The sequence below is a fragment of the Tachysurus vachellii genome, chromosome 20 (assembly GCF_030014155.1).
Source record: "Tachysurus vachellii isolate PV-2020 chromosome 20, HZAU_Pvac_v1, whole genome shotgun sequence".
Lineage (NCBI taxonomy): Eukaryota > Metazoa > Chordata > Actinopteri > Siluriformes > Bagridae > Tachysurus > Tachysurus vachellii.
This window is the reverse complement of record NC_083479.1, coordinates 3,509,715-3,527,635: the sequence shown is the minus strand read 5'-3', so window position 1 is coordinate 3,527,635 and position 17,921 is coordinate 3,509,715. Positions and strand designations below refer to the sequence as shown.

General features: G+C 40.5%; 2 protein-coding genes across 7 annotated transcripts; both read right to left on the bottom strand.

Annotated features, from left to right (window-relative positions):
* Nucleotides 1–632: 632 nt before the first annotated feature.
* On the bottom strand, nt 633–4,462 carry LOC132863543 (methylosome subunit pICln-like). 6 transcript variants are annotated; one of them, XM_060896409.1, is made up of 7 exons: nt 4,132–4,462; nt 3,514–3,650; nt 2,302–2,427; nt 2,116–2,220; nt 1,798–2,010; nt 1,597–1,666; nt 633–909 (listed from the first exon to the last, which is right to left on the bottom strand). In XM_060896409.1, exons 1-7 carry the CDS (start codon nt 4,356–4,358, stop codon nt 903–905), a joined length of 885 nt encoding a protein of 294 aa, XP_060752392.1. In that variant the 5' UTR covers nt 4,359–4,462; the 3' UTR covers nt 633–902. The 6 variants fall into 6 exon arrangements, with proteins under 6 accessions (XP_060752392.1, XP_060752390.1, XP_060752391.1 ...); XM_060896407.1 differs by having other exon boundaries at nt 2,296–2,424; XM_060896408.1 differs by having other exon boundaries at nt 633–912; nt 2,296–2,427; nt 4,132–4,460.
* A 960-nt stretch (nt 4,463–5,422) lies between these two features.
* rsf1b.1 (remodeling and spacing factor 1b, tandem duplicate 1) lies at nt 5,423–17,921 on the bottom strand. The gene is made up of 16 exons (XM_060896402.1): nt 17,721–17,921; nt 15,647–15,738; nt 14,842–14,934; nt 14,541–14,746; nt 14,181–14,326; nt 11,666–14,085; nt 10,977–11,255; nt 10,785–10,889; nt 10,587–10,666; nt 10,373–10,427; nt 10,173–10,285; nt 10,021–10,088; nt 9,691–9,901; nt 9,332–9,567; nt 8,971–9,150; nt 5,423–8,880 (listed from the first exon to the last, which is right to left on the bottom strand). The coding sequence occupies exons 1-16, from the start codon at nt 17,872–17,874 to the stop codon at nt 8,315–8,317; spliced, it is 5,004 nt and encodes a 1,667-aa protein (XP_060752385.1). The 5' UTR covers nt 17,875–17,921; the 3' UTR covers nt 5,423–8,314.

Here is a 17,921-nt window from a genome sequence, read left to right as displayed (position 1 = left end):
ACCTCAGGATTCATTTCTAGAGAAGCTTTACCATGTTGCAAAACTTGATCAGTGTAACATTTATGCAAAACAGCAAACACTGTGTTCCAACTACAATAATCTGACCTTTGCTGAGAAATGGACATTCCAACTATGGCGCTCCTCAGCACTTTCAGCCAGTAATTACTCTGGATTTCTCGTGGGGGGAAAAGCTGAGCTGAGTTTCCTGGGAAGGCTACTTCACTCGTTTAAGATTGTATCTGTAAACTGGGCAGTGGAAAATAAGCACATACTACATACACCCTTAAGTCCTGGAAGGAAAAAAAAAGTTTAAATATATTGTTCAAAATGCACAAGAAAAGTGTCAGTGTCAAAATATTTAGAAAGGTGCATTTAGACACTGAATATGCACAGAAGAGATGAACACTTGAAGCATCCAAGGTTATTTCAGGCTCTGTGATGCAGAAAGTTGTCTATACAGCATAATAACATGCCACAGAGAGCTTTGCTTCTCTGCCAGTGCTGGCTGGGACACTAAGGGGAAATGAGTTCTTGAATATGGGGGACCCCTCCCCTACACACACATACACACAATTCAAAGCAGCACAGCATAAAATTGATATCAGATAAAATTTCCACTTTAAGCCCAGGCGCAGATTACATTTAGCTTTATTTAATACATTACTGAAATCAACATATGAGTACGCACGGGTCTTTGTCAGTTAAAAAAAAGGTCAATACAAAAGTTACATAGAAATGATGATTTGACAGTATGACAGCATTGTCAGCATACAAAATAATGGAGGCTGGTGTTACGTAGTAATTGTGCAATGATTTAGAGTTTTAACATTCACAAGGCCCAGTGCTTTGGCTTCCATTCCACAATTCAGTGTCTCGGCCTGCTAGCCCGATCCGGCTCCGCTTCAAGTGCTTCTGCCCGAGAGAAAACAAGAGGCTCACTGTTCTGTCTTTAGGACAGGGAACAGAGTCGACACAGATGATTAAATTCTGGCTCCATGAGCTGTGGCATCATGTACAGCATGCAAACTTGGAATAAACCTACAGAGCTCGATGGAAGGAACTCGATAACAAATTTTAAGCTTGGCTCATAGACCAGATCATTGGAACTGTATTTGATGGCTTTCATTTTTCATAGTACTGATGGTTGAGTGCAAAAGTTTGATCAATCCAGGGCTGCATCATCAGGAAAATATTACGACCCTCTTTGTTCCAGATTCTCATTTGAGGAAGGAAGTGTCTGACTTGTACAGTTTGTACAAATATATCAGGAGAAAAGTATAAAAGAATATACGGAAATACTACAAATGTGAGGATCTAGAAGCTGTTTAAAGGATATAGATAGAAGTTATTAATGGCATACATATTATTAGCAACTTAACATCCATCATATTTATGGCATTCATATTTTAATATCATATTACTTGTAAGAATAAAGGAACATCTGTGAAACCTACACCCAAAACAAATGTACTGCTGTAAATATAAATTATACTCACTTTTTTTTAGTGTTTATGGTATGCAAACTTTTGCATGGTCTCTCCAATCCCCATAAATATATCCCCATGCATTTAGTCACACCTGAACACCAAAGCTTACCAGTGGTCAACTTCAGCATCGTCAAACTGCCCTGAGACTCCAAGAGCACCTGAGTCAGTCTTTGATTCTTCTGTGAGAAGAAAAATGTTTAAAAGTAAGGTTAAAAATAAAACGGAGAATTCCACCCCTTAAAATTAAAACCGTTGGCTAATGGTATTGACTGTGTGAATGTGTGTTATTATTGCAGCCTGGAAAACAAACCATCACACAAATTTGCTTCTATGTTGTAAAAGTGCATTGAACCATTTAATGCAGCTTCTGCATCCCCGGTCCTGACTCCAGCCATGCAGCACTGTGGGGCTGAGGACTGACCCTCTATCCCTTCCAACCTGTCCAGTGTGGCCTGGCCTTCCATGGTCAGCTGAGACATGCCCTCCTCAAACGAGTAAGTGGGCAGGTCGATCTGGCCCTGCTCTACAGGCCAGTTATATATATATAATAGGGAAAAAAATAGATGTAAGTTTCATGCTGCAGTTGTTCAGTCTGTCATTGCAAAATTATTTTTATGAATAGCTGTACCAGCCTCCTCGACATCATACTCGTCACCATCGAAATCAGAGTCGGAGTCATCTGGATCGGGATGCAACGCTTGGCATTCAGACATGGCGATGAACATATTCTCCACTGTAGATCAGAAAAGATAGTCAGAAAATATTGATAAAATGAATCATTCTGAAATGGGGTGTGTGAAACACTTACAAGAACCTTTATCATTTGGAACAAAGCGGATCTCTGTGAATGCGCCTGCGGAGAGGTCATCATCATCCTCGTCATCATCGACGCTGCCATCTGCTTCCTCTTTGGCTTTCACCTCAGTGTCCTTGGAATCTTCTTAAAACACAAACCACAGCAATGCAGCAGACAAGATCAATCTTCTAATGCTTTATAAACACAAACGATCTGCGATGGATTACATATCCTACATCAGTAAATATATTTCAGTAGACCAATCAGTACTCTTGAAGAGTAGCAACTCAGTGACTCCAGGCTTTTGTAAGAGATCCTCTATTGTGGTTCATCCGATTACAAGTGTTTGGGCAAATTATTTAGCTGAAAACAGCTCACTGCTCCAGAAATTAGATCACAATGGAGAGTGTTTTTAAGAACTTTTTATATTTTATTTACCCTATCTTATTTGATGAACAAACAGGCAACATGGCTTGTTGATCCAAAAAGATGAATTAAAGATGAATTAATGCTTAAAAAAAACTGTTTTCAACATTAGGTCATCTTAGTAAACAGTTACTGAACATTTCTAAGCATGCAATTTCATAACGGGTCTTCATATGAAACACCTCTTTTCTTAGAACCTTTCACATAAAAAGTAAAAGGCCTTTCGAGCCGTACTGCCTTTGAGGTCGGTATGAACTGCCAAGCCATTTGTTGCCAATGAAGAGCCTACAGATTCTTCAGATACATGCTGTCACAAAAGAGCATGAGAAAGGCATTAGAGCATGAAGATTTTCCCAAGAAATAGTTGGCTTTTTTCTGTTAGACCACCGGAAAGACTTAAGCATGAGGTAGGAAGTCTGCTTTCAACAAGACCACACACCAAACCTTGTCTGCATACACACACTTCTCAAATAAACGTAAAGCATGTTATTACGCTTGCACACTGTTTAGTCTAATTAAACGTTAGGATGCATATTCCAAAGTCTAATGTCATGTTATAAGCCACAATCGTAAAAGGTGCTGCTCTTTTATTTTTAAAAACACCTAGCTGAGAATGTAAGAGGTTGTCAGTCCATAAAATGTAAATCAGTATCCATTTCTTGAGCGTTTATAATAGATTTTCTGCTCCTGAAAGACGTGAACCAGGCGATAAATTTTATAAATACATCTGACTCAGTTATGTTCAGTAGTGGAACAGAACAGCCTATTTTCCAGTCTTTATCTTCATTCAGTCATCATTCATACCTTCATGTTTGGAGTTGACCTGCACGTACAGATGCTCCGCAGGATATGCACTCAGGTCACGGGAGATAGCATGAAGGCTGATAGAAGGATAATCTAGAGAAAATCCTATTCCAGACCCATCGACCCAAGAAACACGACTGTCATCGGAAAAGAAAAATCATATTCAATACAGAACTGCCAACATTCGAAGCCACAACCATTTTTCCATGTGGTGCGTTAAGGAAATAATAACAGTTTGAGAAGCCATGTAATATTCAACTCATGTCTACTAGACACTCATGGAAAAAAATGTTTCACAGGGCATTTGATTTTGGGTGGATAAAGGTTAAAAAAAGAAAATACCATCTGTTTGTTTATTAAAATATTAAATACAACAAACAGAATCTCTAGTATGCTGCATGAAAAGCAAAATAAATCAGATCATTTCTATTACAAATAAATAAATAAATAAATCCCAGCCATTTTGTTACTTTTAAAGACTTTCCACATTTCCTGTAGAATTTTCAGAACAAAAAAAAAAAAAAAAAAAAAAAACAGAAAAAAGACAACTACACGTCTCCTTTCTAATATTTGTGTAATATTTTTACAGTCTTCTCCAGCGCTTGGGTTCATCTTTACCTTTCTGCAACGCAAAGAGTTCCTGCTCCGAGTCTTTTCCCGTCCAGCACGGCGGTAATGTCCACTTCCTCATGTCTCACTCCTTCTCTTGGAGGAGAAACATTTTGCAACACGACCATTCTTTCAAACACTAGACTTCTTTCTACCTTTAATGCGCTATTTAACCCGGTAGTCTGTGCGTTTCGGGAGTCTAAATGAGGCTTTAGATTTGTTGAGCCATGGTTCATTTGAGTAAAACAGACACGATGCTTTCTCTCTTTCTCTCTGAATGGAGTTGTGTGTTTGGACCTATACACTACTGGTGGTGTGTTTTAGGGGCGGGAGCTAAATAAACAGGCTACTTACTCGGTTTATCTTAAAACAAGCCTCCGTTAGGTTATATTTGTTATCCTAATTTACTTAAATGTGATATTGGACTTCAAAAAGTCCAGGAAGTCAGGTGAGCTCACCTGGAATTTTTTATTTTTTTTTTAATTCAGTCTGCTTTAATTTACATACATTTTAGATGAAATAACAATTGTTAATTAGCCGTCTTGCTTTTTTGTTGTTTTTTTCTTCCACATTTACAGAAACTCCTCCCCCTAAATCTCAGGAACCAAACTGGACCAAGAGTGTAGTCTGATCTTTAGCTATAGTGTGATGTGAAGATTGTCAGATTAATTTTGTACGGAAGTTAGGGGAACACTTTTACGGGTGTGCTATTGTATGAAAATAACCAACGATCCGTTGGCATGATTTGGGCCCAACTTGACCAACCATTCCAATTTTTGATATGTTCATCAGTTTACAGTTACACTTATCTTAATGCAGGTATAAACTGTGGTTCCCTCACAAGCATCTCTTTTTTTTAATAGTTAATAGGTTTATCTTAACTTGTCCGACTTGACACATCATTGGACTGGAGTAGGAAACCGGAGAAAATCCCAAAAGCACCAGGTTTACATGTAATCTGTGATGGCAGGAATGAAGCCCACGATCCTGGAGGTGTGAGGCAAACATGCTAACCAGTTGCACAAAATATCAGAAAGCATACATTTCCTGTCTTGAAAACTTACAGAATGTTACAAAGTTCTAACACTGGGAACTCAACTCTTACAGAAAACGACACCCTATCTAAAGCTTCATCAACCTGTGATCAAATTTTTGCCTTACAGCATGAATTGCTGTCAGCATATCACTGTATGTTTGAGCCAAAGACAGATAGCAAGAGAATCTTCAGAACAGTAAACTCAAAAAAGTTCCAGTTCCCTTTGTAAGAAACACAACAAATGTCTGAAAACAGTCCCAAAAGTAATGGTGCGGTACCCTTTTATTATGACAAATGTACAAGATCGTATTTATATGAAAGAAATTACAATACAATTAATAAAGTAAAATAAAAAGTAGAACAGAGACAGATGACATATCTAAAAGCTAAGGCCTGAATCATACTTCATGTGCACATCTGTCCAGGCCACAAACTACAAACAAACCAGACAGTTTATTGGCACGAACTTTCTTTCCTCATGTAATCTTTCATTTAGTTTTAAAAAAAGGGGGAGAGGATAAGTATATTTTATATAGTTAAAATTAAAATGTAGGACTTCTTCAGTATCCAAATAATTCTGAGGGAGCACAGCGGTTACAGGGGTCTTACTCAGGCACCGCATGTCAAACTGCGCTAACTGATATAGCCTTGATGGTCTACGCGTCTCACGCTGTGCACACAGAAAATGAAGACAAAAGACGAACGCGATTAGGAGATCAGCATGCCAAGCTTACACGTTATTTTACAAGACATTTTACAAAGCTCTTTATCTTGTTACCACCTTTTTTTCCTGAGCCCAGCTGTTACAGCTCACCTACTCACAGGATTCCCTCTAAGAACAGATTACATATGTACAAAGTTCTAGCAAGCAGTGAAACAAATAATTCCACCAACGAAAGATTAAGAAAAAAAAAAGGTGATTAATGTGAGAGTTTGGATTAATACAGACCAAAAAACAAAAAACATAAACAACACGAGTTCAATCCATGAATCCAGCTTTGGAGAAAATATCTTTAAAATTAAAAAAAAAAGAAAGAAAGAAAGAAAGAAAGAAAGAAAGAAAGAAAGAAAGAAAGAGAAAAATGAATAAGAATCACATCAGACAGAACGAACATGCTGTAATTCACTTTAGACACTTGAAAATTGTACAAAAGTTACACAACCTACTACAAAAAAGAAACTATAAACAGGTGCAATCATAAAGGACTGCTAAATATATATAATTCAGATGATTTAAAAATGCTTCTAACTATGTTACAGCAAAAAAAAAACTACAGATATAGTACACGTAAGGGTAACATCATATTTTACATTTCCTATGTTCATTACTCGTTCCCACTGACTCCAAAAGTCTTTTCCTACCAACGTTACAAACCATTACATTTGTTTTCCCCCAACATAATCTGTTCTGTGCTGAAAAAACAGGAAGGTTTTGATTGCAGGTTAGTCAACATAGTGTTTGACTTATTTTAATGTCACCACAGGGGGGCCTTCACCCCCACAAAGGTAGGAGAGAGATCATAACAGTAGCTTGGTGGACAGTGAACATTTCCATACATTTTGTTAACAAGAAAAATATATTGCTCAGATATTGAAGGAAAAATAGTAATAGTCTGTGTGGGTATGTATAAACAACTTAACATGTTAATATATAGTGCAGGATAAGAGCAAAACAGGAACACAGGGTGTCGAGAGATGCTGTGATGGATCTTGACATTCAAAAAAAATAAAAAATAAAAAAAGTGAAAAGACACCCCCTTTTTTTATTTTTATTAAATACTTGTATTAAAATGGAGATGAATATAACTTGCATGGAATCCACAGATAATACATTAAACAACATAAAACACTTTGTTTAGAAGGATAAATGGGACCCACCCTTAAGAAAAAAATCACTAAAAAATAAGAAGGGAAAAATAAGAAAAAGGTTTTTGTTCTGAACAGTTCAAGTTTTACACATATACACGGTGATATGGATCACAACTGACACTTTTTCAAGTTGGCCTTCGATGCACTGACGAGCTGCCATAGTGTTTGTTCTTCTAGATTCTATAAAAATGCAGGGGAAAGAAACTGCCTCTAAAATAGCATAGCATTAGAATAAAGCACAAGACCAAATAATGGAGCATTTTTTTTTTAACAAAGTCCCTAATTCATCAAAATATTTTGGATTTTTCATATTGTGAAATCCCAAGAATTCTCACTTGTTGCCCTCATGAATCCATATATGATTGAACTGCAATTAGTTAAATAACAATTTCAACGAATAAATAATAAAACCAACAAAACCAAGCTTAGGCTTTTAATTAGATACGATGTGTTCCTTAAACAAATTCAACCAGCTTCAAACCAGATGTATATTTGACGACAAAAAAAAAAAAAAAAAAAGGAAGTGGAGTTAGTAGTAATAGTACAGTATAGAGTATCTAAGTATCTAGTAGATGGATTTCTTAACAGTCAGAAGAGATTTGGTTATAAGAAAAGCTGGTAACCATGTCATGTCCTTGGCTCGGATGCATTTCCTGACGGCTCCTTTATGTTTTCATTCGGTTTAACTTTTGATATCCCAACCCAACCTCCCCAACAAATCCATAACAGTGTAGAACAATAACACATGGGTACTTTCCGACAACAAAGCAAAAAAAAAAAAAAAAAAAAAAAAAAAAAAAAAAAACAAATGTCAACGATACTGATTTTCTGAAAAGAAATGGCTACATTAGTGTAAAATAGATGCTCAAAAAGGTTCTATGTTTTGCAGAGGCTTGGTATATTATTCACAAAGGTTAAAAAAATAAAACCGTCTTCGGCAATCTTTTAACGATGGGCCCACTGACGACATCTCCGTTTGGTGAAGTTATTTACATCTACCTGTGACTAACACGAAGGCCAACATGACCTTCATGCGGTAGCTTAGATGGATTGAAATAGCAAGCAACATTGAGTCTGAAGACTCCAGTACCCTGCTCACTACATCCCCAGGATCATCACTGTTTCTTGCGGAACACTGAGCGTGCTGTAAGGAGCTCTGTGTGGAGCGTGGCAATGAGACAAAAGCAAAAACAATAAAAGGATAAAACTGAGAAACGTAATGGGAACTTGGCCACAAATGGAGAGACAAAATTACTCTGAAAAAAACATTTAATAAAATGACATGTCTTACAACTGTTCACTGTTGCAGACATAGTCTACAAGGTCTGTGACCCCCAAAAGGTCATCCTCGTCTTCATCCTGCGGCGCCATCTCCTGGACAACCAGGCCATTGGCGCCGACAGACACGGGCTGTGGTGTACTGCTGTTTTTCAGCCCTATCTGACTCATAAGTGTAGGGTTAGCCATGCCAGTGGCAGGCCGTGAGATCAAACCCTCCAGAGTTTTCATAGGGCTCTGTCCGTTAGTAGGAGAAATTTCCAGGTTATAGTCTAGAGGGCTGACCCCTTTCACTACGGTGTCCTCTGCCTCTTTCTCTGTGCTCTTCTTCTCCTTCTCTGCCTCCTCCTCGTCACTGTCGTCAGAGTCGATGCGGTTTACCCGCTTTCGGACGGGCCGCTCTTCTTCCTCGGAATCATCTGAATCACTGCTGTTGTCGTCATCGTCCTCGGACTCCCTCCTGCGCTTCAGTGACAGCCGCCTGTGTCGTTTGCGAGACTCCTCTTCGGAAAGGACGACTCTCTGCTTTTTACTCTTTCCATCTTCCTCCTCAGATTCCATGGAGTGGAAGCTCGCTGCAAAAATGAAAGAAAGAAAAAAAAAATGCTTTAGTATTGCGACAAAACCAAAGACAAATTCAGAAGAAACAAAAGTGAGAGACTGACCATCGCTCTCGGAGCTGGATAAGCGCCTGCGCTTCTTGGCTTTGTCCCTGTTGGTGCTGCCCTGGGAGGCATCAGAGTCAGACGCCTCGCAGTAGTTGACCTGTTTTTTCTGGCTCCGATGGGAACGGCGTCTGCGCATGTCCAGGTCGCTGTCACTAAACTCACTGGAACCCTCGGTCACTGAAGATCGACATTTTAATTGATTTTTTTAACCACTGCATCTGAACCCTATTAGGTTCTAAAAGGACTGAATGATATATATTTCAAAGCAGAATTTTATCCACAGATCGCCAGTCAAACAGGTGAAAGGATTTGCATGGATAGTCAGAATAACTGCTGAGACATTCAAAGATATTCTTACCTATTTCTTCCTCCTCCTCCTCAGTCTCCTCTAGCTCTTCATCATCAGAGTAACCTCTGGGTCTGTGTCGCCTGCGGGGTCGCGTCTTCCACCGTTTATTCGGCCTCCGCCTGGAAGGAAAGTTGCCTGTAATTGGTCCTTGGCCATCGCTGCCGAAGTCGCTGTCGTCAAAGGACTTTGCCTCTGCTTCACTCTCCACGTCATTATCGGACGCCAAAAAATCCTCCTCCTCACTGCTGCAAAGTCCGATTTAGAGAAGCAAAAATGTGAGGCCTTTTTAAATAAGTAGCAAGTGAAACAATAAGGTTTTAAAAGATGGATTTGAAATTGTAAAAGGCATCAGCAGATTTCTGTTGTACCTTTCACTGAGGCGGAACTCTTCCTCGCTCTCCTCTTCGTCCATGGTGCTGTCGCTGTCCAGGTCGTTGAGGCGCCGCCGTTTTTTCCGCCGCTGTGCAGCATTTGGACGCTTGGCCCTCCCATTTTCTTTTCCTTCATCCTGCAAAATGATGGACATGTCCTTCCCTCTGAGGCCTGTGATATTAGCCATGTCCTTACCACGGCCTGCTCCTACAGACAAACACAGCGGCAGATCACGCGTACTGTCATATTTCCAACGACTGGAAAGAATTAGCTGTTAAGTCAATAGCATTAAAGAGTTTTCTAGAAAGGAGTTCGGTGACTTGTACCTCCTCCCTCTGCCTCTTTGATATCTTCTTCAATCGCCTCCTCGATAGCTTCATCAAACTCATCAAACCTAAACACAAACAGTGATTTTTAAAAATATTTGAACAATGATTTGAAAAAATAATTCAACTAAGATTAATCAGACAAATGATACCTGTAGCTTATATATTTTTTGGCCCTGGTTGATCTTCGGCCCCAGGACTTTTTCTTGACCTCCTTCTTCTTTTCTTTCACAACCTCTTCTTGTTTTTCTTCCTCTGCTTCAACCTGATCATTCAAACAAAAAGCAAAATAATTACTGAATTACCGCAAACCTTTAAGAGATTACGTGACTATAAAGCGAATTACACTTACAACAGGCGTGATTATATTTTCGACGCTGATCCCAACGTAGACCAGACGCTCTTTCCTGAAGGACACACCAGAACGTATTTGAGTATGTCGTCATTTCAGACGAAAAAGCCCACAATTCCCATTAACAGGAAGCAAACATGACTATATTAAAACAGATTGATCTGTGAGCATTTCCAATTTGTTTTTCTCTCCATAACTAGATGCAAGATTTTACCTTCGCTCAGCACGTTCCTTCTTTTTAAGTGCCACGTCTAGATTCTGTAATTGTTCTTCCAGCTTGTCACAAAGCAGTTTCTGGAGGGGGGGGGGGGGGAGAGAGAGACACAACAACAACAGAATTATGGGTTATACCTCAGAAAGGGTTAAATAGATGGTTATCTAGATGGATGAATGACATAAAGCTAGGACTTACATGCTGGCACGGCGGACAGAACCATTCGCCATCAGGGATGATCATGAGAGGAGGCCGGAGACACGCTGTGTGATAGCCGCTGTCGCAGGAGTCGCACAGCAGAATCTGAGAGGATCCCATAATCAGTACTGCATTGTATACTTACTCTAGTACCACCAAATCCTACATGTAGACAAATCTGGTTTAACTCACCAGCTCAGGATGGTTAGGCAGGCCACAGTGTTTGCAGGGGTCATCATTTGGTGGGAGGTCATCTGAAGAAGACGTAGAAGTATCAGAGCTGTTCCTCTCTTTGTTGCGGTTCCTCCTTCTCTTTTTTTTCTCCACCTGGTAATCCTCATCACTGTCGTCTTCCTCGGTCACCTCTTCTTCACTTGAGCTCTCCGCATCCTCGTCCTCGTCTTCCTCGGAACCTTTCTTTTTGCGTCGTGTCCGCAACCTGGACCATCGCACCCGCCTCTGGCGTCTTCCCTGTTCGGAAATTTTTGAAAGGTTTCAAGAGTTTTTCTTCCCAAAGCACATAACATATAAACATCAAAAATAAAGTGATCGGTTTCATGGTATCATGGGCCGTTTTAAAACATACAACCTGTTCTGGAAAATTAAAGGAAACTTATTATGAAAATACTCTTTATGCATCCATATTATTGTCTGTATTTCTCATGTCATTATAAGCTGAGAGAGAGATAGAAAGAGAGAGAGATAAGTATAAAGGCAGTGTGCTAAGCCAACAAAATAAAAGTGCACCCCTGCGGCCAAAAATAGATGCATTTATTTTTAATGCTGGTCAGCAGTGCCGTGTTCTTCTATGCATTTGATAACGGCGTGACATCTGATCGTACACCTCAACAACCCGAACGAGCAAACTTATTCAGACAAACCTTTGGTTTAGCTTGACCTTCTTGCTCAACCTTCTTCTCTCTTGGCTTTTTTTGCACTGTGTTTTCTTCTCCCTCCTTTTCTTGATTTTCTTCTTTCTCCTTCTCGACTGAAGGCGTGACCTGTTTCTTGTCCACCTTCCGGTCTTGGATTTCTACCAGCTTGGCTGTTGGTCTGCAAATCCTGGGCGAGCGCCTTAGACATCTCCCTTCGCTTGCCTCAGACTCCGAGTCACCCTTTCCCTCTTCTCGCTGCACCTCTGCCCTCCGTCTGTGAGCTGGGACCTTGATTTTCAGACGAATTCCTTCTTGGTGTACTTCAGGCCCCGCTTTGCTCTCTTCTGCTTCTCCTTTACTCGTCTTCGTCTCTTCCTTTGCTTGAGTCTGATCTGCTGTGGGTTCGCCACTGAGGCAAGCCTCCTTCTCGGAAGTGCTTTTCTGTTCACTGTGTTCTTTCTGGTCCTCGCTGGATTCCTCTGTAGAAGCCTTGCTCTCCTCCACTGGATGCTCGTCCTGCACGATCTTCTCACTGCAAGCTTCCTTTTGAGGTTCAGCATCACAAACGTTTGACGTGGCATCAGAAGGATCTCTTTGAAGTGCCACTTTCTGTTCCGTTCCCTCTTTATTATCTGGGTTTGTGTCGTTATCCTTGGTGTCTGCTGTAGTAACTTCCACCGTCTTCTCCTCGTTCACTGCTTTCTCTGTTTTGGATACTGCAGGAGAAGGAGCTTCATCTGTCGTTATAATGGCATCCTGTTTCTCCTGATCTGCTCCTGATTCTTTCTGGATAGCAACTGAATCAGATCCTTCTGTATCTGGCATGGCAGTATTATCAGACATCCGGTCATGCTCTGATTTTATAGATTCTTTGGTTGCAGTTTCTGCATTTGTCTCTTCACACACCGTTGATGTTTCACAGTTTTCAGTCTTCTTGTTTTCCTTTAGCGAGGATGGGTTTTCCTTCTCCTTAGATACATCTGAATCTTCAGTTAATTTCTTATCTTCCTTTAATGGTTCAGATTCTTGGGTTTCCTTAACTGGGATTATATCCTCTTTAGGTTGCTCCTGTGTGTCGCTCTGCTTTGTGGAACTTGATTCAGGTTTTTTATCACCATCCAATAAGGCACAGTCCTCTAGAGTTGTAGAAGATGCTTCACCGTCAGGACTTTTGTTTTCTTCACATGAAGAAGGCTTGTCTGCTTTTTGGAGATCTAGTCCGCTCTGTTCATGAGCATGGCTTTGCTGTTTTGTAGAGTCTTGTGATGTAGATGTTTCAGTCTCCATGGGGGCCTCAGTCCCCATCTGTGTTTTATCATCTTTTGCAGCATCTGCTTTCTCGTTCGAGGCTGCATCACCAGACTCAAGGTTTACTTCTTCTCGCTTCTGATCCAGATCTGTCTCGTTAGGACATGGAGTTTCTTTTAAGGTCTCTGGATCCTTCTCATTCTCAGCATCGTGCGTAGGTTTCATCACACAAGTATTCTCAGGTGCTTCCTTATCGAGAGGTTTTGAACAGTCTTCCGTAATTTCCATCTTGTCCGACCCGTCAGCGTTTTCCGAACCCGCTTGTGAGGGGATTACTTCAGAGATCACTTCACATGCCTTTTCAGTTGTTTGAGCCGTTTCTTTACATTTTGGTGAGGTTTCTTGATCCCCTGTTGAAACTGCAGGATCCTCCACATCCATGGATTCCTCCATGCTAGCCTGGCTCTTAGCCGTCGTTGCATCCTCTTTCTCCTGCGTTTCTTCATGTCTCTCTTCTTGTTTTTTGTCAGAAAGCTTTTTTGTTTCCTTGACATCTGCTTGCTGATCTTTAGGAATAGCTTGCGATCCTGTTTGCTTTATCTGCAAGTTGTTGCTCGCTTGGCTGCTGCCCTCTGCTGCTACGGCAGGCGAGACATTCCCGTTATGATTCTCACTGCTCAATCCGTTATCCTCACCGGTGGGCCGAACTTCTTTAACGGCTGGGTTACGCACAATGATACTGCTGCCACCGCTTCCACAATTGGTGGTGTCAAAATCCTCACTTCGTTTCATCTCACGTTTTTTCAGGGGCATTTTCGCCTGTTGGTCATTTTTCAGAGCTTTCTGTATCTCGTCTGATTTCTTTTTCTCCTCCCCTGTGTGTTCTGATGGCAGTGGTGCAGCAGTCTTTTCTGATGTGGGCTCGGATTTGTTGTTGATTGGTTTGTCTTCTTCCATGGGCTCCTCTTTGACTGCTTTGGTAACGATTCCCTCGACTGCAAGGGGCTTCTCGGATCCTATATCTTCTTTAGTGTCTTTGTCCGTTAGTGCTTCTTTTCCTTCTGCATGTTCCTGCTTTGCACTGTCAGTTTGTGCTAAGGTGACATCTTTTTCAGGATCATCTTGATCAGTTTTGGGAGATTTCTCTTCATCCAGACATTCGTCTTTCTTAGTCTCTCCTGAAAAAAGAAAAACGTAATGGTCCCGGTCCACATCATCTGAAAATATTCAAATAATGAAAACTAATGAAAGACGACAGCTTCGTTAAACATACCATCATCCTCTTTTTTCTTGTTTTCTTCAGTCTCTTCGTTTGGGCTGGTGCTACATGAACCTTCTTCCTGATCCTTTTTGACCAACAGTTTGGGATCGATCTGGGTCTTCAGGAGTTCAAGAATCTGTGCCAGATCATTTCTGTTCCTGTATAACGAATGATAAATTTAAGAACACCATGGTCCCTTTCAATCCTACTACTATTTCCTTGGCACAAAATACTTACAACTTTCCACTTCTTGGATTTAATGTATTTTACCGAGCCTGAACAACTGAATCATGTTTTATAACCCATGGTAATATTCCAGTATTATTTAAAAACATTTGGGACTATTTTCTAGCTGCACTGTCACACACACACCTAACTATACATTTCCAGGATGAGCCGTCTAAATCATCCTGCTCCTCCATGTACACCCTCACGTTGTGATCCTGGTCAAGCTGGAACCAATACATGAGGCCATCTTTATCTCTGCCGATGGGCTGGAGACGCATTTTATCAGGGTCTTCTTCATTGATGGCCGTCTTAAACTTGACGTTGTCATCAAACTGGCATTCGCACAAGTACTGAAAGAAAAAGAAAGGTTTAACACTATCAGCAGTACTGTTTAATAATTCAGTAACAATGAATGCATGTATGAATGGATAAAGTCGTGTCACACCTTGAGAATTCCAGTCTTACACTCCACGGTCATCTCACGATATCCCTTCTTCTCCAGTTCCCATGCCCAGGTGGTGTTGAAATCCTGGCAGATCTGTTAACAGCACAAAAGTACTCTTGAAAAGAACGCACAACTTATGTTCATCATCTATTACCCATCAAGGCATACAATTAACATTATAGAAATACAAGAAAAAAGAAAACGGGACTAAGAAAACATTCAATAAACTTGAAATATACAAGATGAAATACATATAGTATAAACAAACAATAACCCAAGTAGTTTAGGAAAGCAAAGTTAAAAGAGATCGAATGAATCAGTATTATACAATAGGTATGATACAAAAACATTTCAGAAATATTTTATCACACACAAAAGAATAGGTAAAAAAAAGTGTTTAAGAAAAGTGTTTGTTTATTATTTAAAAGAGGCAACTAAAATATTTAAAAAATAAACAGATATGATAAATATACAAAAGGTAGAGAAATTAGGGTAAATATAAGTAAATCCTTGTTTTAATATTTACAAAGAAAATTAAATAAACATCAAAAATAGCAATTGACAATTTATTTATAAAAAATTAAATAAACGTCATGAGAATGAATATTATTTAAATGTGAACCATATAAAAATATTGCTAAGAAAAAAAAAAAACACTTAAATATTATTCTTCGTATTAATTAAATTGTATAAACGACAACTAGGAACACTTTAAAATGTTATGGGCCATTTTAAAGTGTTACTAAGAAGAAAATACATTATTGTGCTTCCTAAAAGCCAGAAAGAAAACAAAAACAAGGTTTACCTTTACAAGATATTTCTCCCATCTGTCTGCAGATACGGACTTGCCTATTTTCCGAAGCAACTTCACATGGAGGTCTACCAGCAGCTTAGGAACTGAATTCGCATAAAGCAGATCGTATTGTGAATGTAAGAGAAGAAACCTTGATAAAAATGAATCTTGCTATGTTTTCAGTACAGTAAACTATAGTACATTGTCTTCAGTACGCCATGACAGCTAGTCAGCAGTGCTTCAACTCAGGATTTTGTGTCGCTCTTAACTTTTACCATGACAATGAAACAAATCGGTAACGGGTCAGCCGTATGATATTTCAATTAAAGTTGTTATACAACTAGAGAACTAGACCATTTCTGTCATTTCGAAAACACATCTAACAAAGCACATTGCTCTGCATGAAGTCTTTGATTCTTTCCTCATTCAATACTGTAGATGTACACAATATGAGCAATCCCAGGTCCACCAAGCTGCCACTGTTGGGCCCCTGAGCAAGGCCCTTGCCCCTTAATTGCTCAGCTGTATAAAAATGAGATAAAATGTAAGTCACTCTGGATAAAGGCATCTAAAGGAGATTGTGCCCTCTTTGTACGTTCTTTCTTTCTGTTTAAAATATATGCATATGGCCCCTAAATGTCCTTCTTTCCTTCTCTCTCTTTGTGCATGTTCACATATTAATTTTCAATGTTTGGCATCCTTCTCTCTCTCTCTCTCTCTCTCTCTCATATTGTAGTCTGTACAAGGGGACTGTACAGGGGACTCTCTCCCCTGTATTGTATTCTCTCTCCATCTCTCCCTCTCGCTGTCTCTCCCTCTCTCTCTCTGTCTGTCTCTCTCGCTGACTCTCCCGCTGTCTCTCCCTCTCTGTCTGTCTCTCCCTCGTATTGTAGTCTCTCTCTCTGTCTCTCCCTCGTATTGTAGTCTCTCTCTCTCCCTCGTATTGTAGTCTCTCTCTCTCCCTCGTATTGTAGTCTCTCTCGCTCTCTTTGTCTCTCCCTCGTATTGTAGTCTCTCTTTCTCCCTCTTCTTTACACGTACAGAAGGAATATACTCTATCCTCTTTCTTTCCCCTTACAACCTTTTTTTTTTTTACATGTACACACAAGCCCCGTACACGTTTTCCACCTTATTCCTCACTCTTTTCCCACCTCTCACTTTTTTTTTTTTAAAAAGGACCACATAAGGTAAAAAGGTATCCCTCTCACGTTTTCTCCTTCCCTCAGTTTTCCTTTATTTCTTGCTTTATCACTCTTATTTACACGTACACCTAATGCCCACGTGTGTGTCTCTCCTCAGACTAGCGGTGGTGATCAGCTTTATTCACTTCTGTACGTTGTTTACAAGACGTAAAAGATAGTTATCAGTGCTGTCTGCAGGACTCGGTGTCGCACTTTTAAAAGCCCTGCCTTAACCGGACGAAGCTTTTTCGCGTCGATTATTCTAATTTAAATCAAACTACATTGATTAAACGCCAGCGAAACGCATTCCCGTTATTTTGACAGCGCGTAACGCAGCAAAGCGCCGTCCTCCAGCAGGAAGTTTACAAGCTCTGCGCATGCGCTGTGTCGTTGGCTGACCACTTCACTGCCAAATTATTATTCAACTGAAAATAAACTGTGCACGTTTCCATTTCTGCGACGTTGCGCGGCTTTGTTTCCCCAAACCAACTTGTTTCTCAGGGTGAAAAACAAACGCGACTGCTCACACGTTACGACTCCACACATCACCTAAAGGAGCTCCTTATTTGTGCTCTGTGTGAGGAGCACATTCGCAGTGGGCAGTGAGATAAAGCCTGGGCTCAGAGAATAAACCCTCCGCCGCACAAAGCGCGACTGATGCGCCAAGACACGACGCGTGAAGCCGAAACAAAGTTAGAAAACGTGAATAAACTGCGAGCTTGTGAAGTTCCGGACGTTACGGGACCGTCGCGAAGACAACAAGCGAGCATTTGATCGAGTTAAAGCGTCCAAAAGCACACAATAACACCAAGAGCAAAGCACGAACGATTTTGCACTCACGCAATGGAGGTGTAAAAGCTTTCCCTCCCACATCGCAGCCTACAACACACAAAAGTCCCGCTAACCTGTGGACGTTTCCTGCAGACATCGCTCCAGCTGCGGGAATGAAAGCTCGGGCAGATCCAAAAGGGCTCCATAGCGCTCTAAAAAAGAGCAGATCACGGCGAAGCTTGGGCACAACCCGGGGGAAGAACCCGCCGCTGCCGCCGAGGCAGCCATTTTTACGATGGATGGGTTGGAGACTGTATGCTGGAGGACCAATGACT

Coding starts and splice junctions, on each gene's coding strand:
- LOC132863543 (XM_060896406.1), bottom strand. CDS start 4,358: ATGAACCATGGCTCAACAAATCTAAAGCCTCATTTAGACTCCCGAAAC. Junction 2,011..2,115: donor GTATGATGTCGAGGAGGCTG/GTACAGCTATTC, acceptor ACTGGCCTGTAG/AGCAGGGCCAGATCGACCTG. Junction 1,667..1,797: donor AGAAGCAAATTTGTGTGATG/GTTTGTTTTCCA, acceptor TTCTTCTCACAG/AAGAATCAAAGACTGACTCA.
- rsf1b.1 (XM_060896402.1), bottom strand. CDS start 17,874: ATGGCTGCCTCGGCGGCAGCGGCGGGTTCTTCCCCCGGGTTGTGCCCA. Junction 10,089..10,172: donor AAAAAATATATAAGCTACAG/GTATCATTTGTC, acceptor GTTTGTGTTTAG/GTTTGATGAGTTTGATGAAG. Junction 9,568..9,690: donor GAGTTCCGCCTCAGTGAAAG/GTACAACAGAAA, acceptor CGGACTTTGCAG/CAGTGAGGAGGAGGATTTTT.